Source organism: Hippopotamus amphibius, chromosome 13 (assembly GCF_030028045.1).
Source record: "Hippopotamus amphibius kiboko isolate mHipAmp2 chromosome 13, mHipAmp2.hap2, whole genome shotgun sequence".
Taxonomy (NCBI): domain Eukaryota; kingdom Metazoa; phylum Chordata; class Mammalia; order Artiodactyla; family Hippopotamidae; genus Hippopotamus; species Hippopotamus amphibius.
Genome location: NC_080198.1, coordinates 39,876,361 through 39,888,423, shown reverse-complemented (window position 1 = coordinate 39,888,423; position 12,063 = coordinate 39,876,361). Strand labels below are relative to the sequence as shown.

Below are 12,063 nucleotides of genomic sequence, written 5' to 3'. Positions count from 1 at the left end.
GTGCTCTTCATAAAGTTCACGTCACCACAGTGAAGAGGATAAAGTACAAATTTGGATCTGCCACACATACCTGCCAGTTGCAGCAGGTACCACTTACTATCTCTCCATACTAGTTTCAGCAGCAGCAAAAGAACTAGGGAATAACCACTTCCTCCAAGAATGTTAGGCGACCAAATGAAATACCATGTGTGGAAGCACCTGACCACAAAGCCAGTGCTCAGTGAAGATTAGTTTTCCTTTCCCTCTTATCAGCCCAATCCTACCCTGAGGCTCACCCACCCCTTTCTTTTTCTTTTTCTTTTTTTCTATTTTATTAATTTATTATTTTTTGGGGGGTGACACCAAGTTCAATCATCTGTTTTTATACACATATTCCCGTATCCCCTCCCTCCTTCGACTCCCCCCCCACCCTCCCTCAGGTCCCCCCCACCCTCCCCATCCCAGTCCTCTAAGGCATCTTCCATCCTCGAGTTGAACTCCCTTTGTTATATAACAGCTTCCCACTGGCTATCTATGTTACAGTTGGTACTATATATATGTCTGTGCTACTCTCTTGCTTCGTATCAGCTTCCCCTTCACCCCCCGCCCCCTCCCAAACCTCGAGTTTTCCAGTCCATTCTCTGCATCTGCGTCCTTGTTCTTGTCTTGTCACTGAGTTCATCAGTACCATTTTTAGATTCCGTATATGTGAGTTAGCATACAATATTTGTCTTTCTCTTTCTGACTTACTTCACTCTGTATGACAGACTCTAGGTCTATCCACCTCATGACATATAGCTCCATCTCATTCCTTTTTATAGATGAGTAATATTCCATTGTATATATATGCCACATCTTCTTTATCCATTCATTTGTTGATGGGCATTTAGGTTGCTTCCATGTCCTGGCTATTGTAAACAGTGCTGCAATAAACATTATGGTACATGTTTCTTTTGGGATGATGGTTTTCTTTGGGTATATGCCCAGGAGTGTCACCCACCCCTTTCTTAGGACTGATGTTTAGCTAAGGCACCTGTGAGGTATAAGACAGGTGTCTGCCCATCTTGGCTGCGTTTGGGCTGTATTGGTTGTTAAATATTGTTATTATCACATTTGCCTCTTCCCCCACCTCCATCCTGTTCTAATCCACCCTGAGTCGAGGAGGAGTCTTCCATACTTGAGACCTAAGCCATCTCACAAAGTTTTTATACCAGAGGCCCCCAAGTCATAAATCCAAGGACAATTTGTTTTGAAACACTTGAGTGATATCAAATTATTCATTCAAAGATAAAGCCCAATTGCACCCAGCTACAACTGCAGCTGCTACCCATATCCTACATTTCCTGTCCAGGAAGCGGCCTGGTCCCAGCTGGCCAAACCCAACCCTCAGAAGATGAATGGCCAAGAGGAAACGTCCTTCCCTTTTCCAGTAGCTAGAGCTGTCTTAGTGGAAGGGGAAACACAACTACGTTTTCAACTTAAACTGCCCATACAGGGACTTCCCTGGTGGCCCAGAAATCTTGCTTAAGAATCTGCCTGTACAATGCAGGGGACACGGGTTCAACCCCTGATCCAGGAGGATCCCACATGCCATGGAGCAACTAAGCCTGTGCGCCACAACTATTGAGCCTGTGCTCTACAGCCCATGAGCCACAAGTATTGAGTCCATGTGCCACAACTACTGAAGCCCACGTGCCTAGAGCCCATGCTCTGCAACAAGAGAAGCCACCACAATGAGAAGCCCTGCATAGCAACTAAGAGTAGCCCCTGCTCGCTGTGACTAGAGAAAGCCCACGTGCAGCAACAAAGACCCAACATAGCCAATAAATAAATAAATTTATAAATAAATTAATTAAATTAAATTAAATTAAATGCCTGTACAGAGCACAAGTTTAATTCAGTGTATTTATATGTTATGTATTTACTTACCATCTACATACAAAAGAGGCTATCAAAGAAGAGAGAATTTATGAAGGAGAGCTGGACCCCACCCAACTCTACAGAAGGCAATGAGTAATAATAACCATGACTGTCACCACAAACTGCTGCTCCAGAAGTGAGAATAAAAGAGAAAATACTTTAAGCTGAGATGTGGTAGAACTTCAGAGAAATTTTCAAGAAAGACACATAGCCTAGTGGTTCTCAACATGCAGTCCCCAGGCCTGGGAATCTGTTTAGAGATGTACATTCGTGGGTTCATCCAGACCTGATTAACGAGAAACTCTGGGGTAGGGCCCAGCAATCTTGTTTAATATGCCCTCCAGATGATTCTGATGTTAGCTCAGGTTTAAGAACCAGGCCTAGAAAAGCATGATTTTGAAAGAGAGAGATGGGTCAATTAAGTTACAGGAGAAAAAGAAAAACAAGCACACCCACTAGCTGGGTTCTCAGAACACTCCTAATTCACCAGTTAGAGGACATAGCCCCAAGTGTCTTATCTTGTACCACACAAATTAACAAAGTTTAAACATCAGTACAAATACACTGAGCCAGAGTGAGAAAAGTCAGAGGGGACAGAGTGCCACAGGTTCAGACACCAGAATCCCTTGTCTGGATTTGAACCCCCTTTTCCCTTATTAGTTGTGTAGACCAGGCAATCCTCTAATTCTCCATCCCCTTCTGGTTAAATGGAAATATAACCGGACCATTTCCTAAGGTTTTTATGAGGATTAACAAGACATTTAATTATATACCTGAAGCACCAACATAGCACCCAGCAGGAAATTCTCAATGAATATGCTCATCTTTCCTTGTCCTAATTAGGGAAGAAATTGGGATCATTAACAACTGAGTAGTGAGTTCAGTCCTGAACCATTCTTCTTCCAGCACAGCACTGAAAACATCTATAAACGTTAGATGTACAATGCATCTGGAAACCAGAATTCTTTCCAGAGACAAGGATAATGAGGTGGGCTCTTTTCATGACTGTCAGTGTTTGAGCGCCAAGGGGACCACTGGATATCATCTTACATCAAGTCTCTCCTTTTACAATGTCCTCATCAGCCACACTCTTCAAGGTTCTATGGGGCCCTGTGACAGAATGACAGATGTGAATGGAGGGCAGCTATAGCTCTCACAACAGTCCTTGGTGAGCAGAGCAGACCCCAAGAATCAACCAGAGGTCCACATGAACACAAGAAAATGACTAGAGAGTAGAATACCAAGTGTCAGGGGTTGGCCTACAAGATGGTGTCTAAGGAATTGTTCAAATGGACTTTGCCTTACAACACTCGAAGGCTCCTGCTCTTAGCCAGATACCAAAAGGAAGCTGCCACTGTTGAGAAGGAAAATTAAAAGATCACGCTTTCAATTATCTTGCAGTTTCTTACAAACATTTAAACATTATTTTGAGACAGATTACCAGTGATGTGAACAAATCTGGTGACTCACCAACTCAGGGTCTGCCTGGACTGTCTTAGTATAGTGGCTAAACACCTCAGAACTAGCGCTTTCCACTCGACAGAGCCAATGAGCCTCAAGTTCCATTGTGTAAAAAGCACACAGTCCAAAGGCTACAGAACAGTCAGGTTAGGAAATCTACTGTCCCACGACACTGGCCCACCATCAACAGTCCCAAGACACTGGCCCACCATATCCAGGGCAACCTGGAAACATACCAGCAGGCTAAGATGCAGAGCCCCGTGAAGAGAATGATGGGGATAGGGTACGACGCACAGAACAGCCCATGGTTGTAGAAGGCCTGAGATATCTTCTCACGCAGCCTTTCAGTCAGGGTCATCCTCAGCTGAAGTCACCTTGCTGCCATCCCGGAAAGTGACCATGGATCAGCCTGGCACACGTTGGACAGCACTGACAATGGAAACCATCTGCAGGCACCTGGCAAGAAGAGAGAAAAGACAGTTAACAAAGAGTACTTGGCTCTGAACACCAGGGCTGCTGGGGGAAGTGGCAGGGGCATGGATAGGGAATCAGGATGCCTACATGCAAGATCTGGAGACATCAATCCCAACACACACACACACACACACACACACACACACACACACGTGTACACACAATCTTGGTTGGCTCCTAGGGACTGTGGGCAGTGTCTAAGTAAACCTAACCAAAGAAACCAAAAAACTGCCCCCTAGCTCTGGTAATAAACTCTCAATCCTCTTCCATATTAGGCACTTCTAAAAGGCCACTCCCTAGAGAGAGCATTTTTCGTACACGTGGCACAGGAAAGCACTCCTGTGTAACAGACAGCACCCTCAGCTGCTCTTGGCCAAATGGACATTCTGGAAACCCTCCCCCCCATTCTCTGTGCACAGGCCAGACCGAGAGAAATCCTTGGGAAAAACCTTTATACAAGGACTGATACCTCAAAAAACACATTCTTGCACAAACAGTGATTCACTGATAAAGAAAGTCCAGTAAGGTCAGCCGTCAACATAAAAACACCAAAAAGCCTAGGCCCCTGACATAAAACAAATTTCACCACGACAGTGGTATTGGGTAGAAGTCTCTGCTCCTGGTCCCCCAGCTGTTCCTGGGAGCATGAGGGCAAAGGGCCCCTCCTGTTCCTGCCTGCTCGGCAGCTGTCTCCTTCTTTGAGTAACAGCAGCCCAGTGTGGCTCAGAGAACCACCTTTCTCCACAGGATTTGGCCTGGACAGAGGGTCAGTTAAGGTGCCCCTCCCTGACCCCTGCCAGGCTGGTCAGGCCTCTCTCCCTGGACTTTGACTTCTGAGTAGAAAGAAGCAAAACTGGATATGGTGGTGCTTATTCTTCCCCAAGAGGTTCCTGCTCCCAAGATCACGGACTCCTCTTTTCTGAAGATGAACTCATTAGCTCGCCTTCCAGTCTGTGAGCCATCCCATATCCCTCCAATAAATACTCTTTTTGCTTGTGTGAGCCAGTTAATTTCTATTGCTTCCATGCAGAGAAACTTAAACCAATAAAATCAGAATAGAAAACTCTAGCAGAAAGGCCCAGGGATCTAGAATTCCTTTCCTTGCTGAGCTCTCCAATGAAATTCAAGTTTAAATCCACTTCTCCTGTTCCGTGTTGCTGTTTTCTTTAGTCTGTGCTACAGAGAACCTGCCCAGACATGTGTCTTGGCTTGATTCAGCTTGATTTTGGCCTGGGATGAAAATGAGATGACTCCTCAGAAGTGTGAGACCAGAACGGAGACACAAAAGGAGTCACACCACAGCCAATTCACAAGAAGGAATGGCTATCACTCCATCCACCTTCCTGGAAGCACAAGCCTAAGCGTACATGCAATTTTCCAGTCCAAGAACCTTCTAAGCAAATATTACAAAGAACCCTCTGTGAGTCAATTCAAAAGCAACAGATAGAAGAATCAGCAGGTGACAGCTGCTGACCCAAGGAAAAGAGGTGCTGACAACAGCTCAACCACTCACAAGGCTCACCTGGAACATAACAGCTCAAAAGGGTCTCAAGCAGTGGACCCGCAGCAGGGCACCAACAGTGCTCACCCCAGCATAAACAAGGACTCTGGGGAAGCAACATTTCTGTTCCTGTGTCCCCAACCCTCTGTCCTGCCTCAAGGCAGAAAACAAGCACTAATGAGATACATGCCTGTGGTAAGACAGTCAAAAGGATCCCTGAAGACTGATGGCCATAAACAAGTTGTAGCTTTTCCAACCTCAGTCCTCTGCCAAGCCCCACATCTCTTCCCTTAAGTGTCCCAAAACCGAGCCCTACAGGAAACTGAGATCCTACTCATCCTAATCTCCTTCTTAGGCCTCTTCTGCCCACAAATGGGTAACATAAGAAGCAGGGGGCGGGTGGTTCTCTTATACACGGAGCTACTAATATGAGAAAAATCCATCTCACTTCCATTTCGCAGCAAATACAAATCTTTCTGACATGACCTTAGTCATTTTCAGTTTCCATAAATCTTTATTATACTAACTGCTAATTTTCACAGCACCCAGAAAACAAAATAGAAAGAAAGAAAGAAAGAAAGAAAGAAAGAAAGAAAGAAAGAAAGAAAGAAAGAAAGAAAGAAAGAAAGGAAGGGAAAGAAAAAGAAAGAAATCCAAATTCTAGTTCATTATGCAGCCCACCTACCTGAGTTGAGCAAGAGGGGAATTATTCATCTTTACTCCACTGGATTCATTTCAATGTAAAGCTATTCCAAAGCAGAATTTATCCAACCTGAACTGAAAACTTGTTTTTCCTACATTGCCCCACACTTAAAAAAATTTCTTCAGATAAAAATCTACAGCTCTGAATTCAGCTTCCTGAATTTAAACAGACACAACATATGGAAAGGATGGAGGCCCTGGGGACCTGAGTGGACCATATTACATAAAAATGTAAACGACCCTGTCGAATGCCTTTGCAGAAGTCCCCACTACAAGCAAAAACAAGACTTTGTTATTAGACACCCAAATTATAGAGCTGTACACATAAAAAACTATTGGAACCAGGACAGAAGAACAGCCCTAAGGAAGTCTACAGAGAAGACAAGCCCACAACAAGTCAGACCCACTGGCTCAGAAGATAAAGGCCACTAAAGAACAGAATGAGTCTATGAGGGCAGACTGGGGAGACGGGCTCATCCCACTTTGTCATGAGACTGCTGAACCCATGATTCTGAACCTGCCCCAAACAAAATAATAAATGTGCAAAGTTTCAGAAAAATGCATGCACACAGTATATATTAACATAAGACATGATTAAAAAAAAAAAGTTGATGGTCTATTTATTTTGTGCCTGTATTCACAAAACTCTCAGCATTTAAAATTCTCTTCAACCAATTCACAAGTTAAGAATCAACCAAGAAAAATAAATGTGCTGAAGTCCCAAGGAAAGAGCAGGAAAAGAGATGGAAAAAAAAAAAAAAAAAAAACAACTACATAGACTGCAGACTCTATCCCAAAGCTTTCTAGGATCATTTGTTGAAAATCCTTACCATCTTCCCTAAACTTTAACCACATTGGACCTATCGTGCTTGTTCTTACTACAAATGTTTACTGGCTATCCCATTTCTCTGGAATAAATACCTAGAAGTGAAACTGTTGGGTGGTATAGTATAAGTTTCCTAAGAAACTGCCAAAATATTTTCCAAAGTGCCCATACTATTTTATATTTCTACCAGCAGCATGAGAGACTTCATTTCTTAGCATCCGTTCCAGCATTTGGTATTACCACTATTCTTTATTTTAGCTGTACTAATAAGAGTGTATCAGTATTTTACTGGATCTTAATTTGCATTTCCCTAATGGCTAGTGACACTGAACTTGTGTGTGTGTGTGTGCATATGTCTGTCTGTGTATTCCTTAAGATGTTGAATATATCATGTAATTTGCAAATAGAGATCGTTTAACTTCTTTTCCAATCTGGATGCCTTTTGGTTTTCTTGTAAAACTGTCCTGGCTGGCACTTCTAGTACAATATTAAATTGCAGTTATGAGAATGCATCTTATTCCTGGTCTTAGGAAAAGAGTATTTAGTCTTTCACCTTAAGTACGGGATTACAGGCGAGTTTTTCATAGAAGTCCTTTATCAAGTTGAGGAAGTCCCCTTCTATTCCTAGTTTGTTGAGTTTGGTTTTTTTAAATCATGAAAGAGTGTTATGCATTGTGTCTTCTGAGATGATCAAGTGGTTTTTTATTTATCCTACTAATAAGGTGTATTACACTGACTTTTTTTCTACTGTTGAACCAACTTTGCATTCCTGGGTATAAACCCTTTTGATGTTGCTAGACTCGGTTTGGTAATGTTGAGAACTTCTGTGTCTATATCCATAAGGGATAGTGGTATGTAGCCTTCTTTTATGTTTTTGTCTGGCTTTGGTATTAGGGTAATGCTGGCCTTGTAGAATAACTTGGAATGTGCTCCTTTGTATTTTTATAGAAGAGTTCATGATAAATTTGGTAGAATTTACTAGTGAAGCCATCTGCTCTGGGGCTTTTTGTGTGTGTGTGTCTGTGGGCAGTTTTTAAACTATTAACTCAATCTCTTTACCTGCTACATCTATTCAGATTTTCTATTTCTTGAGTAAATTTTGTTAGTTTGTGTGTTTGTAGCAATTTCACCCAGGCTATCTAATTTATTGGCAATAATATTTGCTGTTCGTAGTATTATAAACCATTTTTATTTCTGAAAGCTTGGTGGTAATGTCCCCACTTTCAATAATGATTCTAGTTATTTGAGTCTCCTCTTTTTTTCTTAGTTGTTGATCTTTTAAAAGAGCAAACTCTTGCTTTTATTTACTCTATTATTTTCCCAGTCTCTGTTCATTTGTTTCCACTCTAGTCTTTATTATTTTCTTCCGTTTGCTTTGGGTTTATTTTGCTCTTCTTTTTCTAGTTTCTTCTTTTTCTAGTTTCTTCTTTTTCTTCTTTCTCCAGTTTCTTAAAGTTACTGATTTGAGTTCTTTCTTCTTTCTTAATACAGGCTTTTACAGCTGTAAATTTCCCTCCAAACACTACTTTAGCTGTATCCCACAGTTTCTGTATTTGTGACTTTTGTTTTCATTCACCTCAAAGTATTTTCTAACTTCTCTTGTATTTTCTTCTTTGATCCACTGGATATTTAGAATTTGTTGAGATTTCCTTATATATTCTAGATATGTTGTTCATATTTCCTTATATATTTCAGATATGTTGTTCATATTTCTCCAAGTCTGTAACTTGTTTCTTTTTTTTTTTTTCTTTTCACAGACTCTGTGATAGAGCCAAAGCTTCTAATTTTGATGAAGTCTAATTTATCTTTTTCCCCCCTTTACCTGGAATGGATCATGCTTTAGGTGTCATATATAAGAATTCTGAAATTCTTCTCTGATGTTTTCTCCTAAAATTTTAATAGTTTTACATTTAAACCTATGATATATTTGAGAAACTTTTTCTGTAAGATGTGAGGTTAGATCTAGGTTTTTGTATTTTGTTTTTCCCTATGGATAACCAATTGTTCCAGCACCAATTGTTGAAAAGACTACCTTTCCTCCACTGAGTTGCTTTGGCACTTGTCTTAGTCCTTTGGGTTGTTATAACAAAAACAGCATACACTGGGTGGCTTAAACACCAAATATTTACTTCTCACGGTTCTAAAGGTTAGGAAGCCCAAGATCAAGGAACTGGAAGCTTCAGTTCCTGGTGAGGGCCCACTTCCTGGTTCATAACTGGCCATCTTCTCACTGTGTCCTTACATGGCAGTAAAGGGAGTGAGAGTTCTCTGGGGTTTCTTTTATAAGAGCAATAATCCCATTCAAGAGGACTCCATCCTCAAGACTTAATTACCTCCCAAAGGCCCTGACTTCCCAATACAATCACACTGAGGGTTAAGATTTTAACATATGAATTTGGGGGAGGGACACAAACATTCAGTTAAAAAGCAGTTGGCTAGGAGGGAATACGGGGATATGTGTATAAAAACAGATGATTGAACTTGGTGTACCCCCAAAAAAATAATTAAAAAAAAAAAAAAAGCAGTTGGCTAGACTTGTGTGAGTCTATTTCCAGGTATTCTATAATGTTCCAGTGATCTGTATGTCCATCCCTCCACCAACACCACACAGTCTTGATTGCTATAGCCAGAAAGTATTGAAATGGGTAAAGTGATTCCTCCCATTTTACTCTTCTTCAAAACTCTTTTACCCATTTTAGTTTATTTGCCTTTCCATGTACATGTCAGAGTGATCTTGTCTATGTCTACAAAAATCTTGCTAGAATTTTGATAGCATTTACATTAAACTTGCATATCAACTTGAGAAGAACTGACATTGCTACTATGTTTAGTCTTCCAATCTATGAACATGATATATCTCTCCATTTATTTATATCTTTGATTTCTTTAATCATTTTTCTTTCTTTTTTTTGGCCACACATGGCCTGTGGGAATTTTAGTTTCCTGACCAGGTATCAAATCCATGCCCCCTGCAATGGAAGTGTGGAGTCCTAACCACTGGACTGCCAGGGAATCCCCTCTTTAATCATTATTGTACAGTTTTCAGCATACAAGTGTTGTACATGTTTGTGAGATTTATACCTAATTTTTTTTGAGTGGTTGTGTTTTCAATTTCAGTTTCCCCATGTTAATTGCTAGTACAAAGAAATATAACTGATTTTTTAAAATTAATTTATTTTTATTTTTCTATTGGCTGTGTTGGATCTTAGTTTCTGCACATGGGCTTTCTCTAGTTGTGGTGAACAGTGGCTACTCTCTTCACTGAGGTGTGCAGGCTTCTCATTGTGGTGGCTTCTCTTGCTGCAGAGCATGGACTCTAGGCACATGCGCTCAGTAGTTGTGGCACACAGGCTTAGTTGCTCCATGGCATGTGGGATCTTCCCAGACCAGGGATCGAACCCGTGCCCCCTGCATTGGCAGGTGGATTCTTAACTACTGCACCACCAGGGAGGTCCCTATAACTGATTTTAATATGTTGATCTTGCATCCTGCAATTCTGCTGAACTCACTTGTTACCTCCACAGTCTTTTTTTGTACATTCCTTGGGATTTTCTAAGCAGACTATCATGTCAACTTAAAACAGAAACATATTTATTTCTTCCTTTCTATAATTTCCACAAACACTTTTTCTACCCCAGGCCATCCCCACTCCTTTTGGGACTTCAAATAACATAAAGGATAAACCTTTTGTTATTGTCCCATGGGTCCCTGAAGCTCTCTTCATTTTCCTTCAGTTTACTTTAAATCCTTATTGGTCAGATTAGATAACTTTTATTCTTTTACATTCAAGTTAACTGACTTAATATATCTCTACTCTGTCACTGAGTCCACTAGATGAATTTTAAATTTAGTTTTAGTTATAAAACTTCCAATTTTAAATTTAAATGTATAACTTTCCACTTATTTCAAGAATGTTCACCCTCAATTATTAGAGCAAGGTTTTAATAATCACACTTTACATTCTTTGATGATTCCAGCATCTATGTCATGTCATGGTTGCTATCCGTTGACTGTCTTTTCCTCTTAAGAGATGGTGAGATTTTCCTGATTCTTTATATGTGAATTAATTTTGAATGTTTAGATACTATGCTATGTTATTCTGGATCTTGTTTAAATCCAATGGAAAATGTTGGATTTTTGTTTTAGCAGCAACCTCTCTGATTAGGTCCAATCTACAAATTCCTATCCACTTTTCCTGGGCTGTAGTTCCAATGTCAGTTTGGTTTTCAAAGCCCTTGCAGTACCATTTTGATTTGTCTCATGCATATTGTGCAGCGGCCAGCATAGGACTTGGGCAGTAGTCTAGCCTTTGGTATGGTCTGGTATTGTTCAGGGTCAGATGCACATATGCTATTTTGGAGAACAACCCAGGAGTTCATATACAATATTATGGGTTCACTTTCTTGAGTTCCATTCTCTACAATCCTCTCAAGACGTGCCAGCTCCCAGGGGACCTTTTCTGGATCTTCTTGCTAGAGAGGAAGGGCTTTCATTTCCCTGCTCTGTTGAGTGCCTCCCACAACTGTGACTGTTTCCTGGGTAAAGTGGTGAGAACTGAGAGGAAAAAATCAGCAAATCTCTTCACGCTCTTGGGACCATAATCCCTATAAATAAAAGGATTCGTCTCCCACCTGGCTGTCAATGTCATTGCTGCCTTCACCACCACAGAATGTCATGAGGGCCAAGAACAGGGGAAAATGGAGGGGAAAAAAATAGCAAACAAAACACACAAGATTCTCTTCCTCCATCCCTACCCTTCAACCTCTTAAGAATCCCTTTTCTCACTCCTAAGACTAGAAGACAGGGCTTCTCTTAGACTTCTTTCTGTCTGCACCTAGTCTTCAGTTCCAGGTTGTGCATTACCTTTGAGTCCAGGCTGGAAGGTATTCTATGGAGAGAAAAAACAAAAACAGTTTCCTTTCCCATTCCATCTACTACCATTTATCTTTCAGGGTACTCAGCTGGTCCATGCAGTCTGCCCTCGGATTTTAATTATATTTCATCGGGGGAAAGGGTAGAGTGTGCTTACTGCATGTTGACCAGAATCAGAACCCTTACTTTTTTAATGTAAAAATCTTAATAAATTTCTGGATTCTGTGTCAGTCCCATACTATGGTTCTTGGCATCTTTCTGTCAATCATATCATCATTCCATTGTGCTCTGTGAAAGTACAGAGCATGTACTTTCACAATCCGAAAAA

The 12,063-nt window shown here is 41.0% G+C and overlaps 1 protein-coding gene across 3 annotated transcripts in view; it reads right to left on the bottom strand.

The window, feature by feature from the left end:
• Nucleotides 1-12,063, bottom strand: part of SCAP (SREBF chaperone) — a 77,701-nt gene that overhangs the window by 34,406 nt on the left and 31,232 nt on the right. For all 3 annotated transcript variants that reach the window (XM_057706842.1, XM_057706843.1, XM_057706844.1), the window contains exon 2: nucleotides 3,597-3,816. In XM_057706842.1, the coding sequence (XP_057562825.1) occupies nucleotides 3,597-3,718 (122 nt within the window). In that variant the 5' untranslated portion in view covers nucleotides 3,719-3,816. The remainder of the gene's footprint in view (nucleotides 1-3,596; nucleotides 3,817-12,063) is intronic.